The 26,465-nt window shown below is 35.8% G+C and overlaps 1 protein-coding gene across 3 annotated transcripts in view; it reads left to right on the plus strand.

Moving 5' to 3' along the window:
- Window positions 1-6: 6 nt before the first annotated feature.
- NT5C3A (5'-nucleotidase, cytosolic IIIA) overlaps window positions 7-26,465 on the plus strand; it is a 28,772-nt gene continuing 2,313 nt past the window's right edge. The window contains exons 1-7 of one of the 3 annotated variants that reach the window (XM_010297414.1): window positions 15,551-15,664; window positions 16,044-16,150; window positions 23,036-23,134; window positions 23,565-23,634; window positions 24,349-24,395; window positions 24,797-24,882; window positions 25,137-25,226. In XM_010297414.1, the coding sequence (XP_010295716.1) occupies window positions 16,049-16,150; window positions 23,036-23,134; window positions 23,565-23,634; window positions 24,349-24,395; window positions 24,797-24,882; window positions 25,137-25,226 (494 nt within the window). In that variant the 5' untranslated portion in view covers window positions 15,551-15,664; window positions 16,044-16,048. Of the gene's footprint in view, window positions 68-15,550; window positions 15,665-16,043; window positions 16,151-21,583; window positions 21,605-23,035; window positions 23,135-23,564; window positions 23,635-24,348; window positions 24,396-24,796; window positions 24,883-25,136; window positions 25,227-26,465 lie in introns of those variants that run through there. The other 2 variants (XM_010297415.1, XM_010297416.1) reach the window with 2 other exon arrangements.

Consider the following 26,465-nt stretch of genomic DNA (forward strand, 5'->3'; position numbering starts at 1 on the left):
GGTGCTGGCGCAGTACATCTTCACCATGAAGAAGAAGACGGGTAGGAAGACGAAGATCATCGAGATGGTACGTGGTAAGAGGCCGAGAGCGGGGGGACGCAGAGGAGGCCGGCGCCCCTCCGCCCCCGGCCACACGCCCTTCTCCTTCTCAGGCAGGCGCTTCCCTGGTGGGCCGGCTCCGTGCGGCCCCCCCTGCGGACGCTGACGGGTATCCTTCCCTCCGCAAGGCGCGGGCGGTCCGACACACGCCGCCCTCAAATACCAGCCCCCTGCCCAAACCACGCGAGTCCCTTCTCCCTCACCTACGTGCCCTACAGATCCTGCTGCAGGCAGTTCGTCTGCTGGCTGACACCACAAGCTAAGACAGGCCTCCTGTCCAGATGTGTGGCGCTGGCCGTGTCTTGTGTCTGCCCCTTGAGGCGAAAGGGCCGAGGAGGGGTGTTGAGTGCGGTTTCTGATCATAAAGACGGACGCTGGGAGGCAGGAGCAGCTGTTCCACCACAGCACGATCTGCTAGCACTGCAAGTGTGTCTGCTTCCTCCTGTCCGTCTGGCCCATGTGCACCCGTGCGTAAAGCTATAGGTCTCGGTGGTAATTTAAAGCCTGCTTGTAATTTGTTTAAAAGAAAGAAGGAGGGTGAAGGGGGAGCGTGTTCAGCCCTCTGTTGAAACTGGGGATCAGTATCTCTTCACAGTTACTATTCAAAGGAAGAGGGAGCTCTGAGCAAGCTCTCTACTGTTCATGTTAAACTTATTTAGGATATTACTTAAATATCTGCTCATCAGTAACTGGATGGTAAAAGGTCTTAGTTTAGACAATATGCGGATTGTGTTGAAAGCCTTGAAAATTTGAGTTTGTGATTTGGACACCACTTACACTGAAGAACTGAAATCATCAAGTCATTTGATGTTAGCCAGTGGATATTTTGTGATCTCCCCAGCAAAACCTTACTAAAAACTTAGATTTTTTTTTTTTTTTTTTAGTTATACATGGAAACATAGCTTTTGCTAAGAACTAGGATTCTCTATGTAAATCATGAGCTAACTCCTTACTTGGCCGTGTGATGCAACACTTGCTGATGGAAGTCATACAATGCAGTTTGTGATAATGTGGGTCCAGAGGAGAATTCCACTGTGCGTTTTTACTAACCATAGAATCATCATAGTTACTGTTGAAAAAATATTTGAATGCTGTTTCTAGTCATAAGTCACATCATTCAACAATTTCAACAGGAGTGTCTTGCTTTTTAGTTTCTGTGAGCCCACTTACAACAACAGCTTGTGGGAGAGCAGAAAGTTTGGATTGCCACTTTAAAGAGGTTTTAGATCTATTTCTAAAAAGGGGCTTTGGACTTTATAGTAGGATTTTACAAAGCTCGTTTGAAAACTTACAGTGGCATAACACTGGTTAACTATATTTTTTTTTTTAATTCTCGTACTGTAATACTAGAACTTACTTTAGAGTTATGTGGACAATAAAATAACATTTAAAAGCCTGGTCATACAAACACTCAAAAGGCAGATCCAGTAGTTTCACCAACTCCTATTCACAATATCCCATTTGAGCTGTAGTTCAGAAAGTGCCTAATACTTGTGAAGGATGTATCTGTATTAACTTTTTGTACAATGTTTAAGTGGTGTTTTGGCTGGGAAGACTTTACCTTTGTTGCAAAAACTTTGCTTTTGGTAGGGAAAAAAATTGTCATGCCAATGTTAAATTGATTTATGGTAAGTGAATTTCTTATGTACTTCAGATAACATTTTCAGAGCTATGTTCTTGGACACAGATCTGTGATCCTAAATAGATACTTACAAAAATTGTGCTTTTATGATCAGAGCTTTTCTCAACTTTAAATTGCAAGGGAAAAAAAATGCTTCTTCAAAGCATGTCAACTTTCTCGTATGGAAACATTTTACCAACTGAATGCAGTACATTAATACTATTTGCTCACTTACAGAGCTAGCATTTCAGCCGATATTCAAGTTGGCAGCTTCCTCAGCTAACAAGCATCTTTAGTTCATCAGCTGCAAGTCTTCTTTCCTCCTCAAGGAGTATTTTCAGTGGACACATGTAATCAGGCTGTGAAATTTCTTTAAAATAAGTGAAATAGTTATGTAAACTTCATACCAAGGAGTTTAGTTCATCAAATGAAGGCAAAAATGTGTGTTTGTGTTTTAATGGAATATGCTGCATTCTGGAGAACTTCCTGAAATCGTTTTATCCACCAGTGTAAATTTGATTCAACGTTTGTCATTTACAAGACACTGTATCTGTTTTAGTTTATCACAAGAGTGACCTTCCTTTGAGCATTGGGGAGAAGGTGCTATTTCCAGTCTGTAATTTAGTGTAAGTTAAGGGGGTGATGGGAAACAATAATGCTTTGTTGAAATCTGTTTTTTCTAAATCACAAATTCCTATACCAGGCTGGTCTTCTGTGTTAGATTAAAATTAAGGGATTGCTCTTGTATTTTTAGTAGATTTTTTTGGTTCAGGTTTTTGTCGGGGAAGATTACACTTTGGTTTTATACCCCCATTAGACTCAGAATTACTTCGATTTATAACTTTCAATCAAAATCAGTAGGGAGCAGGCCTGTTTACACCTTAGTTATGTGACTTTAATTCTCACCAATGAAATATTATTTCATTATAATTAACCAGAGCAACAAATTTTTAAACTTTTTTTCTTAGTTAAAATAAGATTAGATCAATATAATACCCAAATGTAAACAAAAAGCTGACTTGTAGAAGTGTTTAAATGCTAAAAAGACAATGACCTTTACAAATCAATGAGACAACCTATAAAACAATTGATATCAGGGATTATGATGCCAAGAATGTTTAATGTGAAGAAATGTGGAAAGGATTCTCAAGCATTGTGGAAAATATAAGGGTAACCATGTTTCCTTGTTGAATAATAAAAATCAAGACATTCTTAAATATCTCACATTTCAGTAGATTAATTCTTTCACAAAGTAATTAGCCTGGTACACAAATTTAAACTTAATAAAGACACCATAAATATTCTGCATCTTATTTGGAAGCAAAGGTTTAAGTTTGGAATTAAAGTATTAATATTATGTCTTCACTGACTGTCTGAAGTTTGCAAACAGGGACTTTCCCTTAGGCACTGATAAATGTAGACAGAGTTACTTCAGCTCCACTTCTGAAGTAACAGAGGCATTAATAGTAAATATATAGCCAGTCATGGGAAGTTTTACTCTGTGTGTTAAGAAACAACTATCTCCAAAAGCCTTCTGTATTACTTTGCACAGCCAAATTGCCATTTCTGTGAAACTGTAAAAGTATTCCTCCAGTCAGGTGAAGGCAAAAGTTATCCACAATGTTGCTAACTTTAATTTAAAGAGAAGGTTAATAATTAATTACATTCTTAAAGTAACTTATTAGATAATGTTTGATAGCTACTTTAAAAAGAGATTAAAACTTACAGTAACACTCAAATCTTTTGGATTTTTCAGGCCCCAGACACGTTTGCACTGAAGTTGTGGATCTTGATATAGCACATCAGTTCTACTGACAATAGGCTTTGGTTTCTTGCTCACTATTTGTGAAGCCTTTAGAAACTCAGCAGAAAACAGGTGTACACAAACTAGAGTGAAAAATGTTGCCTAAGCCTTTTGAAGATGCTCATCTGTAAGGAATAGCCCATGCTAACGAAAATGTGGGGTTAATGTAGGAAAAACTGCTTAAAGGAGTAATAGTATTTTTTGTTGTTTGTCTATTTCATAAAGTTGGTAGAACCTTGGATTTTTTTTCAGCAGCTTGTTCCTCACTTTCATTTTGGAGCTTTTTATTGTATTTATTTTATAAGGATTGAGAAACATAATAGAGCTGGTTGAAAACAGAATAGCGGAATACCTTGAACTGAGACTTCTTCTCTCAGGTTTATTTTCCTGAGAACTGGGCAAACTTAGTTACATTTGTCTATGTTTCCATTCTCTCCCTGAAGTAAAAGGATCTCCTTACCCAAAAAACAGACTTTGTATCAAATTTCAACAACAGCAAATTAAAAGTCAACTTAAAAAGCAGTTTCTCATTTTACAGGAAACTTTTCAATCAGCTATTATTAAATGTCTCTGGCCAGTTTCCTTTTTAATATGTTGAGGGAGGAAAAGAAATGCATGGATTTCTGCAGTACTAGAATTTACCTGGAGAAAAATAAGAAAATTAGTAACAAGTGAGGTAACTGCTATTTATGTACTTTCCTAAGAAATAAAGGAACATACTCTGTGAGCGTGACTGTCATAGGGTTTGTGCGGGGAGATTATTATTTTCTTTCATTTGCCAGTGTCTGGTGAGACTGGCTTGTTGTTTCATTGGGCATCAGAGCATTTGTGCAAGTAGATGAAGGATACAGACTTTTACAACTGGCAGCAATCACATACCACTCCACTTCTTGTCTTATTGCTAGCAGCTAGTTGTTACAGTAACTGTGATGTTACTCTGGTATGAGACATTGACGACCTCCAAGTGGAGAATGAAGTAAAGGAATATGTCATACGTATCCTTCAAGAATCTAAATGGCTAGTACGTGAAACTCCTTCATACATACATTTTCCTTTACAAAGATGAAGAAGAGTTTGAGCCTGAGCAAACTAGAATCAATAAAGGAGAATGGAAGGAACATGGACCCTCCCTGACGATCACCACTGCAGGACAGTGTCACATTTTGGGTATTGTAATGATATTTAAACTGTTGTGACCTTGAGAGGTATCCAGTGATGTGATGCATGTGAGAGTAATAGTGTTCCAAAAGAATGGTGCCGTGATATGAACCTAAGTAGTGAAAAGTGAAAGAACTCCTGAGACAGGTTGTCCAGAGAGGTGGCAGATGCCCTATCCCTGGAAACATTCCAGGTCAGGTTGGACGGGGCTTTGAGCAACCTGGTCTAGTTGAGGATGTCCCTGCTCATTGCAGGGGGGTTGGACTAGATGACCTTTGAAGGTCCTTTCCAACCCAAACTATTCTATGGTTTTATGATACTATACTGCCCCTATCGATGTGTGACTGAGAGCCCTTACAGTACTAGCGACTAGAGTATTAGAATAATATTTAAAATATTGTTAAAATTTTAAAACCAAGTTAAAATTTATAAGTACTGGAGATGTTACATAACTATTTCTATAAAACTTGTTTTTTGTTTAGACTGTATTCCTCAACAGAAAAATCACATTGACAGAGTGATAAACACCAGCATTACTAAAACAAGGTTGTGTTGCCCACAGGCTTTTTGCACAGATGATCATAATATGTAGTAGCCTACAATGTGGCTTGTAAAGCAAGTTTACACAGGCCAGGGAAACACACTTTAAGCATAGTGCATGTTGATACAATTTAGATACTAGTAATAGGTTTTTATTCTCACCGTAAAATAATTAAATTGGAAATTTAAAAAATTTAGATCTTAGGAGAAGAAAAGTGGACTCAATTTCAGTATTTTCTAAAACTGTTAAGAATCAAAAAGTAGTCTACTATGCAGGTTATATAAATAGTCATATTTTTTACTTTATTTAGTATAATAAGCTGATCCTACAGCTGAAATTTTGGGAAATTGCCACTGCCTTTTTTTTAATTCAGTAGTAGGTCTTGAAACATATCTTCTTAGAAGAAATGGATATGGGAAGATCAGTTAAATCTTTAGTTCTGCATTAGTTTCTTTAGAACTGATTTATCCTAGTCATAAGAGTTACCAAAAAAACATGATGATGAACTACACCTGAAAATTGAGCTCCAAATAGTAAATAAAAGTAAATGTCAGGGTATGATACATATTATAGGTATAGGCTCAGAAGAGCTTGTTTGCTGCTTTCTTTTCTCTTTTGAATAAAGTCTTTCTCCAAGACAGAAAAGCAATCCTTCAGTGAATTATTCTATTCTGGAATATGTTTATCTTTTCATAAATTCTCAGTATGTGTTGTCATATTTTCAAGTTATTTTTCTCCTATTTACAATAACTATTCGTTGAGCTATAATAACATCTGTTCTATTAAATTCTTTTTTACAGATTAAGACCAGTAGCAAATACTGCAAGTATTAAACATGTTACATTTAACTATCAAACAATAGAAGCCATAAGAAGGTTTTTTAAATTGTCTTCATATACATAGCATTGCAAATTTGTTCATATTGTGAATTAAAGTTGCATAGCATTTCAACAGTCAGTCTTGAGTGAACAAGAACTATCAACTTTTATAAAAAATACCTAAATTGATCAATATAGGCATTGAAGAGACCCAGGGTATGGATCCATGCATTTCTAGACAGGAGCATACTAGCTGTAAATTCAATAGCGATTTTAAATGTACCTGTAAATGTAAAAATATCACAGTTTGTGTAAGTCTGGAAACTTTTTAAAAATACCTCAATTTTTGAAGTTCTTTCCTTAAAAGAAAAAAATAAATAACTGCTCTTACCTTTTATTTTCACTTGGATGAATTGCATAATGCAAAATACGTAATCTTTTTCTGTGTTGGCTAGCTCCAATTCACGTTAATAGCCTCCAAGCCATCAGCCGCCTTTCTCCCCTCCATGTGCATACACAAGCATATTTTGTGCAAGTATACTACAGTATACTCTTCACTTACTGTGAAGAGTAAGTCCTGGAAAGAGTTTAAGGAAAAATGTCGTAAAAGAAGCCCACTGTTAGATTTTATTGCTATAATCTGGTGCATTTGTCAGATGGTAATTTAATTTTCAAGACTTATATTTTAGCCAGTTGAGCTGCAGGAGACGGCGTAGAGCAGCAGGTGGCACTAGTGTGAATTTTGTATCGGTTGGCACGGTAGGTCTCCGAAGGTGGGTGTACACTATTTTGTAAGTAACCTGTCGTTTAAGAAGTCCGTTCCCACAACGACTGGCATTTCGTGGCCACTGCCTGACTCCAGCTCAGATGCATACAACTGAACTGCTTCTGCATACAGAGGGGCTGGAGCAGCAGCTACGTCTCTGCTACCTGTCAGATGCTCAGCACTGAAATTTGGCTGATCCCATCACATGCTAAGTGCAACTGAGAGGTAGGAATAGCTCACAACTACTCTTCCTGGCCTCCTTTCCTAACCAGCGTGCAAAGAGATACAGGACCAGATAAGACTGGGCAAGAGAGCTGGGTAAGAATACCGTTGCGGAGGACATGAAGTCTAACATTTCCCCTGGCCTTCTTGTCTGTAGCAGTTGATCTGCAGTGACTGTTTCTTCCTGGGCAGAGGCCTTCATATAGCACTTATGTTGACCAGTTGCTGGGTGTCAGCTGTTCTCTCTTACCCAAAAGTAATCAAATCACCAATGTTCAGCTGCTGTAAAACATCAGAGAACTTACAATGATTGCAGTAGGTAAATTTTTAGTCCCATGTCAATCATGACGCAGCTTGACTGGCACTGCGCCATTAAGTTGGAATCTCTGGCTGCTGTGTTGGTCACCTCTATCTTAGGTTATTTGTGACTGTTTAAGAAAAAAAAAAATTAGTGCTTATTCAAAGTCCACTGGATTTTTCTAATTTGTCTAACCCTTGTATCAATGGAGTATTTTACTTGAATGTTAAAAAAAGACGATGCATTTTTCAGTACAAGTGGACATATGCTTAAGATTGCAGCATGCAGGTCAAAGAAGGCACCATGTTTCAATACTTAAGATAACTATATTCCTTTTGTTCAGTAATGCCACAAAAGAATACAGAACTGCACTGACTTATCTCAGACAATAATTACAAAAATAATTTTTAATAACATTTCTATAAATTATGTAAGTAATGCCTATTTCTAGAAGGAAATGTGGCTTCTGCTTTCATATATGCCAACCTTTTAAAAAAAGTGTTAATTTATTTAATTTGTAATTTATTTATTTTTTAAAGGGATGGGGCAAGGCCCAGACTTGGACTCTGAAGATTCATTAAATAACTGAATATAGAATTTCAGACTACTTGAGCTGGTTTTGCCCCAAAGAAAGATTCCTGTTCAAATGTATTTCTTCTTACGTGTTTCCCCACTCGTTAGCTATAGCTTCCTTCCTGCATCCTTATATAAAGAACTGTTTGTCTGCTTTGCAGGTTGGATCACTGAAATAATCCAAGTTTATTTGTGCTTTTGTTTTTACCTAAAAGTTTGGTTTACTCCACCATAATACTGACAGAATGAATACCACTGAAACGTACCATTAACCCTGCTCCTTTAAAGCTTTCCCTCTCTGTTGGAAACTTATCGGACTGAAAGTGTAATTTTTGTACTTGGACGTTATTAACACAACACTTATTATCCTGGATTGTATCTCTCTGCCTCGCAACATAAACCAGTTATAAGTAAGCCTCAGTCTGGTCTGCATGTTACCATGGAAAAGTTGTATGCGAAACTGAAGGGTAGGAATTAGTACAAAGTAATAGCAGTATTTGGTACATTGGCAGTAGTAGTAGTATAGTAGAAAGTATAGTAGTGGTAGTATTACTACAGACTGGTTTTGAACATGTCCTGTCTTACTTCCAGAGGGCAAATACACTGAGCTATAAGAAATAAGGAGCATCCAGTTGCATCTTTGAATGGATCCAGCAGTCAGAAACACCCATAAAACAATGAGACACAGAGGCAAAAGAATCCATCACACATCAAGTCATCGTGCTGCCTGTTACCTTTAAAATGGGTGTACAGTAGCTGTATTTCATGGTTAGACTTAATGGATTTTTTTTTTTTAAGGAAGTTTGAAGAAGGATCTGTACTCTAAGAGATCGTAACAGTTGAAAACTTAGTTTCCATGTGTAACTTTAATTGGAATATTATATTAGCACTACATTCTTCCATCAGAATTGTAGTGTCTGGTAATGTATTGTAGATTAAACTTTGCCCTGCTGACTTTGCTTTCAAACTGGGTCCCGCAACTCCACCATTCAAGGGTCAGAGTTTATTTGATCTAGATACAGCATTCTTAGGCTTAGTAAAAAAAAAATCTAAGCAGATGTTTTTTTCTAGAAGCAGATAAGAGAAGAAGAGAATCAGCAGCAACTGATTTAGTCCAGGCCTTGGGCTTAATGCAAATTCCATTCTAGATAGTGTTACATGGGACACTTCTAAGGAAACAAGCATTTGTTTTAAGTTCTTTCAACACATGTCCATATAGATACATACAGGATATTTGATTATAAAAAGTATACATGCAAATGTACAGTTTGGGGAAAAAATAGTATAAGCCATCAAAATTATGTTACTATGTGAGCTTCTGCACACCTGATAGCTAATTCAGAATTTATAAATGTAACACAGTGTCTACATACTGCTAGTTCTTAGAATTCTACAATGTTTGCCTCGGTATTTTGAAGAAGGATTAGTTGTACCAACAATCACACCTGTAAGCATTCTTTCAGTAAGTGTTAGATTCTGTGTAACATGAGAGGGAAGTGGATCTTTCAGATAGCCAGACTCCAACATCTATCCTGTTACCATAGCAGTATTAAAGGAAAATGAGAATACCACTCAAATTCCAAAATTCCAGTTTGTCAAAAATGAATTTTCCATATCTGTGCTCTCTGAAGAAGATCTGGTAGGAAAAAGGAAAGATGGGGTAAAAAATAAGGTACTCAAAATTAAACTGAAGAACTGAATGAAGAGAAAATGATTCTCCCTGTTGTCACATGTTACAAACGGGGAGTCTTCACTTACCTTCCATGAAAGGTCTTGCCTGATACAGATAGTATCATCTGTCTTGCAGTGGTCTGTAGCAGGGGCCCAGGGAAAGCATAAGAATGGGGCAAGCCATCATGATATTTTTTTCCAGAATGATTTCCCAGCCTCCAGCAGCTTGTATTTCAGAGGCAGTGTCCGTAATTTAAGATTAACTTTTTCATGTTGTTATCCAGTACCTTTTTAAGGTTGTGTAAACTTACAGTATCACCAGAAAAGAATTCCACATCTTACTAATTTACTTAATTGTGTGACCTGTAGCTGACTCCTTTCATTTTTTTTGAATGTGCCTCCTGTTAATTTTAGTTGATGACCTCTGCCTCTTACACTGGAAGAGATAGTGAACAGTCTTTACCTATTAACCTTTTCTATGCCATCCAGTCATTTCTTTTCCAGGCTGAAGAATTCTATTATATTCAATTGTTCATTGTATGGCAGCTTTTCGTATCATGGCTCACCCTTACTGCCCTTCTCAGGGCCTTTTCCAGTTCTGCTCTATCCCCTGTAAAGTAGGGAAACCAGAACAGCATTTGGTGTTTAAGTTGCAAGTGCATAATGGATTTATAAAGAGGGCTATCCAGAAAGCATTGGTAAGAATAGGCACCAGTGAAATACAAGTATGAAGGCCAAGGAAAAAGGCTCAGTTTTCCTCTGCCCTGAATTGAGTGATTGTCGCAACCTTGATTTCTTCTTTCAATTCTAGTGCTCTGGAAGCTATTTGTAAAATATAAGCATAATGTAGTAACTTCTTAGTATTGACCTGAGCTTGCTTACATTTAGAGTATTTTTATATTCTTTTTTTGGCAAGGGGAGGAGAGGAATGGCTAAGAAAAAAACATCAGATTATATTCTGGGTCAGGTAGGATGTCAGACCAGTATTTCCAAGATACGTGGTTACTGACTGAAGATCACTTAATCATTTCCAGATACGCACTGATTACTAAACAATACATAACTTTTTTTTTTTTAACCTACCAGTTTCAAAGGTTAATTATCTCCAAAGTGAGGGAGTGGGAGCAAAGCACAGAAATTAGGTGACTCCCCTAACGTACAACTGGAAGCAAAAGATACCTGCCCTGAGCTGTATTCGTTCAATCCCAGAATCTTCAGAACTCGGTCTTTATGATTTGTACCCCATATACTCTCCCAGAAAGAGACTGAATTTTTGCCTGGAATAATAACTGACAGGAGGAGATGACATGAAATACTAGAAATTCAGGCCCTAGTTACTGTTAGATCTTCACAGACTTCTATAGAGGATTTGAAATATTGCATAAAGTGTTGAGTTCTAGTACCACAGTTGTTACAGTTCTTTATGAGTTTTATAATGTGTAACAATACCTCTGTGAGAAATATGACTTTGATTAATGTGTAAGTTCATCAAAACCTCTTACCCATATGTTCTATTACCTGGACTTCAGGATACCAAATCAGCAATGTATGTGGCTTGTCTTCATTCCTACTTTCTTGTAAGATTCAAAATATCTGTTGATTTATCACTAGCAGAGAGATCAAGGTGCATAAGGGACAGTGACGCTGTAGTATCTTTTATTCTTTCATCTGAACAATCAATTCATAGAATTGCAAGTCATGGCTTCCTACATGTTTCAAATTGATGTTAAAAACGCTATTCATTTTAGATTTCCAGAACTGCAGAAACTGGTTTAAAAAAACAGAAAAACACAAAAAACCTCTTCTAATTCTGGCCTCATAGATTTTCATAGAGTAACCACCTTGAGACATCATTAAACCAGAGTAATTTTTCTTACTGCATGACCTTAACATAAGCTAATCACTGTTCTTGTCCACTGCTTAAAACCTTTGCTTAGTCCTAATGAACCTGATTATCTTCCCCATGCTTAAAACATGCACAGTTATCTTGCTGAATTAAAATGTGTCTTCATGTAGCCTTATTTTTTTAATGAATGACAGTGGTTTTATCAAGATACTGTTTTTCAGTGAGGGCAACACCATACTGATTGTTGTCTTAAACACAAGAAGAATAACTACTTAAGAAAGTTAGCTGTTCTTTATACATTTGAGTCTATGTGTTAGCACTAATAACTTTATGTGTTCGATACAGTCATAAATGGTCAGGCTATAGCTGGTCAGCAGTTTTGTCTCGTAAAGAAGATTGATCTCGTGATCCAGTGTTTACCTCCTCTAATCTGTTCTGTGCATGCATTTATTTTTGCCTTTTTAAAATATGATAGCTGAGTAGAGAAAACAAATTCTCAGCTAAAACAGTACTGCTGAGTCTTAAAACGGTTCAGGTTAAGACCCTCACCTTCTTAGCCTGTGTCTTCTCTGGATTTATGATAGTTTAATGAATTCAGTCTTTAGTATGTTATTAGCACTTTTCCATAGTAAGTGTTGTTCAGGCTTTTTCTGTTTAAAGAATCTTTTACATTCCTCATGAGTCATCTCTATAATACACATGTGATTTCATATACAAATAATATTTCTGCATTGCATCCTGCCAGCTGTAAATATGGCTAGCATTTTTTTTACACCAAACCTGTGCTGGAAAAATAAGTGGTATCCAAAATTCCTGCAAGGCATCCTTCTAAACCTTTATTTATCTCAGCTTCATCAAACTGAACATTTATCTTATTTTCCTTGTAATTGTCAATTACAAATATAAAAAGTTGTTGCTGGAACCAGTATGCTGCTCATTAACTCAGTTCACTAGGGCATGAATAAAAACTATGTTTGAATGAAATTTTTTTATGTTATGTTGGTTCCTTTCTTCTGCTTGGTTTTGGTACTTGAGTGCTAAGGTTCAGTTAGCTTCCCCTGTCTTGTGGAGATTACATCAAGTAGTCTGCTTTGGAAAATATGTACTAAGTAGTCTTACTACAAAAGCAAAATTAGAAAACAAGTACAGTTCCTTAATGTTTAAAATTGATCCCTGCAATAAAACAAGGTATTGCTTAAGTAAAGTTGGACAATATGCTAGATATACAAAGCTGTGCAGCTGAAGTAGGCTCAGTAAACAAGAATAAAAGGCAGTAAGTTCATGAAAAGCCACTAGCTAATGTTTCAACTGTAGACAGGATTCAGTCACCTCTAATTTTTGTAGCAAATGTTCTAATGAACAGAAATTACTCTTAAATATGACCTCTTTCTTGATCTTTAAAAGCTGATGTCAGTTTAGTTGAAGTATTCAGGTTTTTACCTTAAAAAAAAAAAAAAATCAGCTTACCTGCTTACATAACTTACCAGTGCTGTGTTCATTTCTTTCCACAGATAGGTGCAACTTAGGGCAGAGGTGTGTAAGGACCAGTAGAACCAGTTTTTCTTTGCTTCAGACTGAAACTTCCAGTGCTTCATACCCTCTGAGAGCATCCTGAATCTCTACAAACTAAGTTCACCTAACACCACCATATAAAGTTGAATGTTTTCCTAGTCGTATATGAATGACAAATCATCTGGTTTAAGCGTTGTTCTTTTTTTTTTTTTCTCTCTTTCTCTTTCGCTGTGTAGAATATTCTGTAGTCGAGAGATGGCCCTCAGCCAAAGAGAAAAGGTTAAAATGGAACCTATCTGTTGAAATAGCTATACCTCTTTAGTTCATGGTTCTTAAAATATATTTAAATGACCTTTGGTATTGTGAGAGTAGAAGTGTCATGCTGGACTTTGTTTTTCTCTCTTTAAAAAAGAACTGGTAATTTTAATTCGTCTCTTACCAGAAGTTAAACAAGGTAAACAAAACGCTCAACTGACTCAAATCAGCAGTAACAGAACACAGTCAGTCGTAGCTATTGTTAGTTAATTAAAGTATTTGACACAAAGGTTTCTTAGAGTTGCAAAGACAGTCTTCCCTGTTTTGTAGATGAGGAGTTTCATATATGGCATTTTCATTAAAGTGAAAGTACATTGTTATTAGAGCTACGGTAGATGTTTTTCTAAGAATTAGGTGTTGGCTCTATTAATGTTTACAGAAATTTTGCTCACGTCATTTTCTAGCTCTTTCACTAACACCGTAATCGTTCATTTAAAATGCTAATCAGTCTGGTATACCAGAAATTAGTCTGTAAAAGCTGGACTTAATTTATGCAACACTTTTCTTCAATCTTAAATCATATGTAAGTTTAAAAAAAAAAAACCACAAAACATTTTTCCAATTTTTGTGAAAAGCAATCTAACTTTTTTAAATTCTTGATAGCATTAAAATTGTTTTTTTCATCACATCTGTGCAGTACCAGAATACCAAAAGGCCAGCCCCACTGTGTCCCAGTATCACCTATATGAGGTTCACAAGATTCATTTATGTCAATACCATTATCACCTTTGAAATACGTAAAAGCTCAAAGACAGGTACTTCGCAAATTGAATGTGTAAAGTGATGGCTTTACCTGAACAACGTGATTTATCTAGCAAGTGTATTTTACTTCAATGTTCATAAGACATCTAAAATTGGAAATCCAGCACTGTTATAAGCTACAGCTTTTTGTTGTGCAAATAATTCATATTTATTCAAGATACCACATTATACATGGCTTTCCCAAACACTATTATGGAGATGCTAACCATGTTAAAATACTATAAAAGGTAATATTCCCTGTATGTTACCTATGACAACAGTGTACAAATGCTATAACAAGTAGATTTAATGCAAGCTATGAATCCTGGCAAATACCAAGTAAGTTGGATTTACTGTATATAATCTTTGCAGGGATTATGCGATACTTTGAACATAACCTTTCAAACGGTTTTGCTGCCCCAGGATACAGCAGATGTGTACATGTACAAAACATGTACATTTTGGGGGATCTTGCTCAATTCTAAGAGGTTGAATGTTGATGAAAGTTGCATGTTCTGTATCAGTAGAAGTATTCAGTGCTTGTTTCATTGGGTCAAAACACAGGAAGCACAACTGAAAAAAAAATGAAAGCACTTGGTGTAGGTCTGTGAATCCTGGCAGTTGGAATGTGGACACAAAACATGTATGGATCCACTGTACCATTCAGAAAAAGTCTGCTGATTTTTTTTAACTGTAGAAAAACAGCACATCCTGCTTAAAAGGAAATTTTCATAACTAATGAATTTCTAGAGTCCTGGCAAGTGGGGGGGGATGTGGGGGTGGGTGTGGTTTATAAGTTTAATGTTTTTGGTTAGTTCTGGCAGCCTGAAGTAGTGATCATAAACCTAAGGCTGAACATGAATTATGGGATAAGTATAGGAAAGCTCGTACTGTTGCTGTAGTAAGAGTTAACTTCACATGACACTTCCAAGCATTTACACAACTTCAAAGTGTAAATAAGATTAGACAATAGTTTCTTCATCCTCTCACAGGAAAAAAGATTCCTTCTAAATACATCTTCTGTGTCACCTAGTTACCGTCTTTGATCAGGCAACATGCCTAATGACAAACTTCTGAAAGCATGTTGAGTTGCCTTGTGTCTCAAAAATCCTGACAAACAAGCCTCCTTGATTTCCTGTTTCAGTATCACATAGATAATTAAAGTCAAAGCAAAGATGAATAAATTAATTAATTAATCGGCTACTTCTACACAAATAAATGTGTGCTCCCTTGTAAACATTAATGAGACCATGTCAATGAGCTGGAAGACATTTGTGGCACTCTGCAACAGGAAATCCTAAAATACTTGGAAAGATTTTGTAAAAGGGTTAAAAAGTAACAAAGTAGTAAACTCCTCCTTTGAAAAATAAGTGCCTTCCTCTGTTAGAGCAGTCCAAATTTGCCTGCTGCATCCATGAAAGCTGTTCATTCAGTGAAGGTCAAAGGTTTTGTTGTTGGTACACCAGCTGATCATCTGTAAGCCTGTCAGGCTGTACTGCTGAGCATAACAAACTGCTGTGCATTGCTGATGTGCGTCACAGGACCCTGGGGTTTTGCATGGGGATTAGTCAGGCTGTATTTGGAAACGCCCTCAACTGCACTTTGTGCTGCTATATTAGTGTTTCTCAAGCAAGAGGAATTTTCTTTTGCTTCTGCAGCTGCTCCTGCAAAACCCTCTGGTAAGTGTGCATAGCTTCTGTCAACAGTACTGACTGTCTTCTGCCTGCGTTTTTAAGGCAGGGTTATGAGCTGAGGCATTACTTACAGTTGCTTATTGTGACAAATTGTATTTTTAAAATAAAAATTTGATAGCACAGAATGGGCAACAGCATTGAAAGAATAAATATATTTACCAGTTTTTATTGAATAGGTTAATTCAATGTAAATGTTCCTCTACTTGTAAATATGTATCAGAGTAGTCTTAAGTGTGGGTATTTTGAGAGTGACGTAGCTACGTACCATGCATGTCTGCTTTTATTTCTATACAGCAGGAAGAGCAAAGATCACATAATATAGCAGACCAATTCTTAAAAGGATTTGGTTGGTTTTTGTTGGCAGCCTGTATGCAAGCCCTGCGTCTCTGGACTCTGCTTGCCACCTATGCTGTTGCAGTAGGACAAAATCAAGGACAGAAGAATCAGGAGTGCCCTAAGCTCAACGCACAGGTACTCTCCTTTAAAAGCACAAGAGGAAACGCTGTTGTCATGTTTTCTGTGAACGCGCTCTCTCCAGATTTTTTATATGGGGTTTTTCTTCCAAACTAAGTATCAGAATCCAGCACATTAAGTGTAAAAAGATGTAAATAATTAAGCAAAATAAAACAGGGAAAATTATTTTTAGTACGCATCCTATTCCATTCCTTAAAATAGCTTAGGTAGTGAAGACAGTTCCAGTTATTTCATATAACCTGTGCTGGGTATCTGGTTTTGCAGCATGTTGTCAAGCAACTGTGAAGATACTCAATGTTCCGTTGTTTCATTTCGGTAATAATATTTGCCTGTTTACCTTTTAGATAAGTAGTCCTAAGGCTATTTCTTGGCAAAACAATCAAAAGAGTAATTTGGTAATTACTAGTTACTAACAATTTCTTACCATATTTGAGTTTATATCGTATGAATATAAAACATACTATGTTTTTGGTTCTGGTAATTTTAATAAATATCTGTCCAGAGCTCAGGTTATGCTAGCAGACTGCACGATCACTAGTGCAGTTCTCCTGAGTGCTGCACATGACCGATGTGACTACACTCACATCCAGTAGCTTTTAATGTTCCTGTCTAAAAGATAAGACTACTAACAGCTGGGGCTGCTAAGAGAAACCTCTATTGCACTCGTGGACCAAAATTCAAATTTTCTGAATTAAAGCCTAAACTTGCTTTATGCATACATGAGCATATAAACACATGTAGCTATATATGAGCATATACAGATGGAGGAAAAGATACGCACACACTGCCTTTCTGTGGTTTTTGTTACGGCTCCTCCACTTCTTGCAACTCATGCATTGCAATTAGCAGAAGTTATGTAAGAAGCTTGCATGCTTTTCAGAAGTTTTTTGGTAAGCTTTGTTTTCTAGAGTAAGTAGGTGAAAGTAATGTTTTGTAATAATATCAAAAAGAAAAAGGGAGTGGAAAATAAGATGTAAATTAAGGAGCGTTCTCCTTTTCTTTGTAATTTCACCAAACTGTTACTTTCTGACACCAAGAACACTGAAACCAATTTTCTGTAGCTTGCCAGGGTATCAAATTTCACAGCTATCACTGATGCCATGCCCTGCCTTTTTTGGTACATATCCATAAGTAAGTATATGTGATAGCTACTCTCAGACCTTGGAATTGAGCATTTGCAGTTCCTGAGATAAATGTCATTTATTCTTGGTTTATACTCTTTCACCAGGTAGCTATCACCATAGACTAGAAATAAAATTTACAAATAATTGAATCCTATCCATTTTATCATTTTGATTTGCGTTTTCCTTGTTTGTAAATAACTTTAATAGTTCCCTCTCCTTGCAAGCCCACCCTGGTGTGTCCTCTATATCAAAAGTTAATAGGTTTGGAACTAGGTCTAAGGCAGGTTTACCAACAAAGTAGAAAAAAAGAAATTGTGTGATAATTGAAGTTCACATATAGTCAATTGCAGCTGATTCTTATTCATTGTCTTACCACTTTTATGATATTATGGTCATCTGAAATTTCATGGAATATTTTTAATACATTTGTAAGTGTGAGTAACAGTCATTATTATTATTATTCAGCATTACTGTCACCTAACAAAGTACTGTATCAACCCTTGAGAATTATAAAGAAGTTCCCTTAAAATTTTATCTACCCATAATGCAGGGTGTTTTCTTAGCAGTGATTTTTGGGAGGCATCCATACTAGATTAGTCTTTGTAAAATAAGAAAGCTTTGTATTTGCCAAGCAGTGTAGGCTTACAGGGTATCAGTATTAAAAATACTTTGCCCCTTTTTTTTATGTCTTTGGTCAAAGCATTTCTTAGCAGACTTACGATGATAACCTCTTGTATTTTTAGTTATTACTAGTAATATTTCAGGCTGTGTATCTAGATTTGATTGTGAAATGAGACATATTTCCATGTAGTTAAGAAAGCAAGTCATTCATCAGCTTGTCCTTCCCAATGTAAAATTACAGATAGTGAAAACAACAGACGGTCCCACAGTCATCCTTTATATGAAGTTTCTTTGTATTAGCTACTCTTCTATTGGACATTATTTTTTATGTTTATTTTTTAATCATAGGGACTTACGTTGTTTTATTGGGTAGGGAAGTAACAGCTCTACTTCCAGCACACAGTGAAGTTCGGTATAATCTTAACTCCAGAATATGACATTACACCTTGTGCACACAATCAGTTATTAATTCCCTAGGATATCTGATTGGAAATGCCTACTATGGCATCTGTGAATTCACTTAGATACCTGCCTTTCATTATAGTGCTTATCACCAGCTCTTGTTTAATAATCCAATAGACGCAGCATGCACTTAGATATACAGTTTCAATTATTAAGAAAAAAATACCTATAAGCAGCACCCAGATACAACATAAAAGCAGCTCTGTTTGCACTTTTGCTATCCAGTTGTGTATAAGAAACTTTTATTTCAAAACAGAATTCAATACGTTCTTTCCAGTAAATACGTTTCCTCTTTATTTAACCCAGCTACACAGATGCATGTCTCATGTACTAAATAGGCTTGTAATTTTCAGAGCTATCTTTGTTGTAAATGACCCATTCTGTGGTTTGTAGGACTGGGGGATTTCCAAACCTGCGTGAATCCATTACTGTTCATTCGTCAAGGTATGACTATAACGTTGTTAGCTGCAGAAGAATTTCCTACCTGCTTATTCCAGTTACTTGCTGTCACAGATGAGCAGATCTTTTTTTCCTTTTCATAAATCAAATTAAGCTCAATCTTTAAAATAATCTTTTTCAGTTTTGTTCTCCTTGCTTCTTTTTGAAAGGCTCCTTAAAAATGTCAGAGACTAGAAACTTAAATGTATTTGTGGCCAGTGTATGTGCCAACCACAAGTTACCTTTGGGAGTTGTAATCTTTTAACATGTGTTTTAAAAGAGATACCAGTCTCTGAGCTATTTCTGTAACATATAGAAGTCCTTGGTAAGAAAGCAAAACTCTTCTCACACTTTTCTAAAATGACAGAATAAATAGGGACACTTAAATGATTCAATATGATATACCTTCAGATGTCACAATGAAATATTAATTCCCTTTCCTGTGCTCATATAGTTTTAGTCCTGTATATAGAAGCTCCTTGCTCTGAAAAGCCTTCTTGCCTTTGTTAGCTCCTGTGGAGTATTTTATTTTGTTGTTTCTCCATATATGTTCTTCCCAGTCAAGTGGTGCATAAGAATTTTGGGCCTTTTGTGTATACTGAGTTGACTCCTAGAGCTCTCTTAAAACAATTAATTGAAAGACAAGGTTTATCAAATTGACTGAACTTTTCTTAGCATTTTTTCACTCTTTTTTCTTTCATCTGTCTTATCAGTTCTTTCCAACTTGAATCTGCTTGTCTCTTGCAACTCTCAGGAATGGCAGAAATGCACCAAAAAACCAACAGCTAGACTGGGCAGAAGTGTAAGACATTGAAGGAGACAGTTTGCCAGAAAACTGTTGACTGCTTATTAGACAGTTCCATTTACTTCTAATATAGTAATGATGAAGCCTAAATAAAAGAATTGCTACTTAACGGTCCGTTGTAAATATGAATACAAGGAACTACTCATAGGCACAGTGGTTGTTTTGACTAACCATATTTGTCTGAGGCTTTACCAGGTGCCATATCCATAATGAAGACCTGTTTTTGCCTATGAAAGTGCCTGTGATACTGAAATTGTCTGGGTTATAGGCACTGCAGAACACTTTCCCCCCCCCCCCAAATTAAAATACTCTTCAACTGACTTCAATTCTTGTGTAAAAATGAAAGGTGTATTAGAAATAAATGAACCTTAGAAACTGAAATGCAGTAGGAGCATCAGTTTACAACATCAAAGCAGGAAGCTTTCATCATACTCAAAATCTTAAGCAATGTCTTATTTAACATCATCTACTGAAGTGTTTACTAAGGAGGTTTTTCCTCAGGTTGTTTCAAAAACTTACAAAAGGCCTCAGTCTGAAATAAAACAGTAGTAAGCAATTCGACTTTCCTCATAGTCTCCTCTCTGCTCTTTCCATCTTCCCCATCTGTTCTGTTTAAATCAGTTATATTAGGAAGTCTGTTCCTTAGCATCTAAGTAAACTAAATAAGGATTGAACTACTTCTTAAAAAATTACACATTTAGATTTCACTTTAAGTTTTGCATTCCAAGTCTAAAAATACATATATAATTTGCCTCCTGAAAGTCAAAGGAATCGGATTAGTTAATTTACAGTGAAAAAATTTCAAAACACGAGTCGAATTGCTTTATCTTTCATTATAGAGAAAAAATGCTGTATACCCACCAAACAAGTGGTAAGGTTACTTTTGTTTACCAACACTGTATAACATACAAAAGAAATACCATAAAACACCTTTAAAGAGTTGCAGATTGTTAATCTTCTCAAAAGAGTAGGGAATTCTTTAACAGCTATTTCTCAGGATTTTTTTTTTTTTTAAACACTCATTAGCTTTCTTAATGATTCCCAGTTTGGGATGTAGCTGATAGTTGAAAGCCAATCCTAATGTACCTTTTTTGAATTTACTGTGCTAATAAAAGTAACAAGGCACTGCAACCACATAGACAACTATCTTGGTTTAGGAGGTTCCATTTTTACAGAATGTCTTTGCCATAGGATGGCAAAGGAAAACCTTCACTCTTCCAAACTGAGTGAAATGAATCTGTTGTTTTCTTTATGAGACTTATAAAGCAAAGTAGTAGTAAATACCTTGTCATGACTTAGAAATTTTTGGTAAGATATTCTGGTATGGGTAAATGTTTTGCATGGCTGGAAAACCTTGGAAAATTATCAAAGACTCGTGATTAGGGGTTTAGAATTTAGATTTCTGTTTTCTGTTTTCATGAGTGTCTTTGAGAATATCAACCAGAAAGTAGCAGTAAGCATACTGGGGATTAGAATTATTTGTTATATTAAAAAAAAGGAAGAAAAGATACAATCCAGCAAGGCTAAATGTAAAATTTAGCACTTTGTGCAACTACTTGTTTCTGCTAGGACTAATTTTTAAGACTATTTGGTCATCACCAACAATTTGAATCATTATCACCATATTGCTGCTAACAAAGTAAGTGTATTCAAATGTATACGCAAAGATACTATCTGAAGACATGGAACAAAGTAGCCTGTCAGCTGAGGCCTGAAAAGAGCAGAGCAGAAAGGTTATACCCACAGTTATGGATGCTGTGTTTCAAGAACAATACGATTCAAATGGATGGGCCAGGACAACATCAAGAATTGTCAGAGGTTCAGAAAATTGTGCTTTGCAAAAGAAGAATTAAAGAAATTTGGATTCTTTAGTTCAGGAAGAAGGGAAAAATGTCCAAGAGTACCTATGAAAAAGAATAATTTCTTCCAAGGTGAATGACCTAAAATTACAGTAAGGAAGGCTAAATAGAGGTTAAGCAAACTTTTCTGAACGTGAAGATGGTTGAGCACTAAAACACGTGGTTGAGGAAAGTGAGCAATATGTGAGTGAAGGTTTTGAAGAATGAGTTAGACAAGTACTGCCAAGGATGATGTAGCTGTAATAGTTTGCTCCTGCCTGAGGGCAGAGTGGACTAGAGCCAATATTTAAAGGTACCTCCAGCTCCTTTCTCTCCCTGACACATAAGTGTCTTTTCCATTACAAATGCATGTGTTTGCAAAACTTTAAAATGTCATCTTTTTCTTAAATGATAACCTAATTGCAATTTGACTTCAAGCTGGTTATTACTAATAAACAACAGGATTAGTAGCATCAAGAGCATGAAGAAAGAATGTTGTGTGACATTAACAATTAGTGATATGAGAACTGTGGTTCCAGAAATATTCTATTCTGGAAATATTTCTATTCTGGAAAATGAAGCAGCTTTTTTTTTTTTTTTTTTTTTAAATTAGCTCATTACAGCAAAGATTAAATGCTAGGTGTAAGAAAAGGAAAGCTGAATGACCAGAATGTGAAAAATGTAATTCCTAGCACTGCATCATCTCTGACATTCTATACATAGAAAGTAAAATTTATAAATGCCCATGTAGACAGATTGCAAATGTCTGTTGCCTTTGCTTTAGAAAAAGTCCATACATGATTATAAAGGAAGAAAATACATACTAAATTTTTTAATTTCTGTCAATAAGTAGTTCTTTTACCATCTCTGCAAGGTTGAAGAGAAACTTTTAGTGTAAGCAAAGGCTTGCGGGGGGAGGGTGGTGTTTGGGGAGGGGTGGGGGTTTTGTGGGGTTTTTTTAAATTTTTTACCAAATTCAACATTTATCATAGTATTCAAGAAATAGTCTTTATTCAAAAGGACTATGTGTTGTGATAGCATGTGTTATTTCTGAAGTGTGCAGTAAAATAGGTAATGGAAAATGATTGATGGAGGGTTAGGAAGCAGGAATTACTACATAGTCTTCTTGTATTGGAGTACTCAGTTGACACATGTAGCATTCTCATCTGTATCTATGTTGAAACTTTAGGGGCATATTAATTGCACAAAGAGCTAGTTTTAAGGTTCATCATCTCCCAGTGACATACTTAAATCACAAGGTGATCCCATATGTCCTGTTTCTATATATCACCCTTATTTCCTACAAATACAATTACCTTTTCTGTGAGTGTCAGCTTATTGAATAATTTGATGTTAGGAAAGGAAATAAACACAGATGTTGAAAGCCAACAGAACTGTATGCAGTCATCAGTTAATACATCCAGAGTATTTTCTGTTTCTTCTTACTCTTAACTTGCCTTCCTGTCCTGAGCATGTTTTGATGCCATATGAAACTGTTTATAAGTGCAGAGCTACCAATCTGATGCATAGCAGATATTACCTAGTAAGTTTTCCTCTGTAAGTGTATGTCTGTCTGTGTTCTTACTCTTAATAGATGCCAGAATTCCAGAAGAAGACTGTCCATATTAAGGACCCAGGGAGAGTAGAGGAGATTATTTGTGGCCTCATCAAAGGTGGAGCTGCCAAACTTCAGGTAAAGATAGTAGAAGGTGTAACCGGTTTGGAATGAAAGCATTCATGTGATTGTTGCTCTATGCCAAAAAAATTTAAGAATCTATATATATAACAGAAATCTCCAAAACTTAGACATCTGTTCAGTCTTTTAATAGCCCTTGTTGATTCAACTGTAATTCAGCCAGACAGTAGTTAAGTAAATGATACAAACATAAAAGCTTAGTAATTTCAGGAAATATTCTAACCAAAGGAATTAGAAAAACAGTTTTGCTAGGAAAAAAAGTTATGGGATATTCTGGCATACATTACAATAGTTCAATAAAATAGGGAGATTTCTGGGACATATGCTACTCAGCTGCACCTGTTGTTGATCATTCAGAATTTCTATCCATTCTTTATTTTCTCCCTCCATGTTGTAAGACAGTTTTGCTTTTTCTTTCCTTAAATAGATTATTACAGATTTTGATATGACATTAAGTAGATTTTCCTACAATGGAAAAAGATGTCCAACTTGTCATAGTGAGTACTTCTTTTTTTTTTTTAAATATGGATTGGTTTGTTCACTCCTTTTAGTTTTTCCTAGATTTTAATTTTCTATTCAATTTATTCCCTAATATGTGAGATTTTGTATTGACTTGTTACCTAATGTGTACAGCCTAATGAAGAAGTATTTTAGTGACTGCCTATATGCATTTTTCTGTATCTATTTTTCAATCACAATCTGTGTGAATTAAAATCAGATAAGTTGTGATTCACAATTAAAACATTAAGTTCTGAATTATAAGATGTTAGTGGCTAGATCTGATAGGGTGGACTTTTATTTTGTAAGACCCTGTAACAGTCTTGACATCACAAGAACCAGACAGTAAACTCCTCAGAATTCTTGATATTTTTATCCTGTAGCCTTTGAGAACAAAGATAATCCATTTGTTAATGAAGTGGGAATCCTAAAACACATAGGATGCCTCATGATGATTTCAGAAACAGTTAAATCTCAGGAAACAGATAAGAGAGCTTGCAACTCTCCTTTTAATTCAGAGATAAGAGGAGGGACAGTAATATATCTTCCTGCTTATGAAGAAAAATGTGCCTTTTACTGGTTTCTGGTAAGAAAAGTTCTGAGGAAACATAGTGGTATGTCGTCAAACATTGTCATCTATGCCATTTACAGTGTTGTAGAGCAAACTATACCATCTTGTTAAACACTTTTTTTTTTTTTTTCACCCCCCCCAGACATCATTGATAATTCTAAGCTCATCTCAGAGGACTGTCGGAAAAAGGTAAACAGAAAACCTACTAACTGTTGGTTTGTTGTACAGACAACTGTTATTATTCCCTGGCTGTACTGTGTGTTGAATTATGCAGTGTGACAAGACAAGGGATACTTTCAAATCCTTAAAACTCTCTGAGCTTTCTGACTGACTGCAAGACATCCCATCATAAATAGAAGTGAACAGAAATATTTGTATTCTTGATAGTGGCATGAAGTTCAGTTTAACAGTATCCGCTTTTTCTTCTTAGATATATTTACAAGCTAACTCTTTGTTCAAAAACCATTTCAGATTCCATTTTATCTAAATAATGTAATCAGAATGAAGAAAGTTATCTTGATTGCTCAGATCAAATACCAAGTGTGATTTTATAAAAATGCATTAAACATCTGGTGATTTTTTCCCTTCAGTTATTGCAGCTGAAAGAAACCTATTATGCTATTGAAATTGATCCAGCTCTCACTATTGAAGAAAAATATCCATATATGGTAGAATGGTAAGAGACACTTCCATTTTTCACATTGTACTAAGATCAGAGTTAATAAGTTTTTAAAAGCAAATTAATGGTAGTAATTAGCATTTAGCTAACATATTAACTGAATTAATCTCTCTGAGTGTTGTGCAACAACTGGTGTTGCTTTGCTGTTAACTTGAGTGATCAAGAATTAACCATACAGGATGCTTTTCAAGATTTAATGGAAGGTGAATCTTGGTAACTCAATTTCGATCCATTTTTTGTTTATATTCTAGGTACAATAAATCTCATGCACTACTCATTGAACAAGGCTTACAAAAGGATAAGTTTGCAGAAATTGTAAGGGAGTCTGATGTTATGCTGAAGTAAGTTCCTTTTGATTTCAACAACACTGATTCGGACCATTTTCTGTATATTCTTACTGTGTGTTTTCAGGGGAAAAACAAACAAACAAACAGAAGCATTCCTTAGAATGTGACACCGTAATCTTGGAACACAATGAGCTCTTCATGCCCCCACTTTATTCATATTTTGTAGCTAAATGCTTACAATGATCACACTGTATTACACTAGATATCTTTAAAAAAATTTTTTTTTAAAGTTTGAGCCCCATCTCTACAAACTTAATTTCTGTAGACTTTCATTCTCTTGAAATTGCACTCATGGCTCTTTTTTTGTAAGGGGAATGTAGAGTTCAACTTTGTTCCTTTAAAAAACATTGCCTAGAATAGTTCCATCTGAGAGAAAAATGCAGTGACTTGAGGAATGTGTTTCATATGTTGTATTAAATATTGTTCTTCCTTTATGGCTAAAGGCAAGTTTAAAAGCCAGCAAAATCCTTGCTTGAAATGTGCTGTGGCTCCCATCTCTTTTAAAGTTCTCCAAAATTGTCTGTAAATTTTGAACTACTGAAACAAGATGTTAAGACTTAATTTGTGGAAGTGTTTGTTTATCATACTAACTAAATTCTTGTCTTTTGCAAAACAGACAAGCACAGTGTCTCTGACTTTTTGAACACCTAGGTCTGTGTGGATCGAGCCTTCATTCACAGGCTAAAATTCCCTCAAAAATTTTCATCATCATAATTTTTTCTAAAAATGTAAAATTCTACCAATCAATGCCTGTGTGAAGAAGGTGTATAGAGATAATGTTACCTTGTTCCCAGAATACTGTACATGGGTTTGATTGGGTACTGAAAACTAAAAAGCTTTTAGGAAAGAGTTACGATAAATGTTTTCAGGATTTCAAAACAAAAAAAGATTTGTTTTATGGTAATAACCCTACAGAAAGTCAAATATTTAAGCAAGGAAGACTGAAAGGAAATGTACAGCCTGATAGTAGTTAGAGAGAGTTCTACTAGTTGCTTGTTTTTATGGGGTGTTTGGGGAGGAGGAACTGTTTTTAAGTCTTTAAAACATGATTAGATGTTGGGCGGGAGGTGAGGGATTATACAGATCAATACCAAACAGCTTGATGCAAGAGTTTCTTGCCAAAACGACGTGCCTTGTGTTAGGTTGATGGTCCTTGCTAACCTGAAAAGGTGAGGCAAAGGAAATAATGTGAAATGCTCAGGGAGAATTAATTTTCTTTTCCACAGATGATGT

This window comes from Phaethon lepturus, unplaced genomic scaffold (assembly GCF_000687285.1).
Source record: "Phaethon lepturus isolate BGI_N335 unplaced genomic scaffold, ASM68728v1 scaffold39871, whole genome shotgun sequence".
Taxonomy (NCBI): domain Eukaryota; kingdom Metazoa; phylum Chordata; class Aves; order Phaethontiformes; family Phaethontidae; genus Phaethon; species Phaethon lepturus.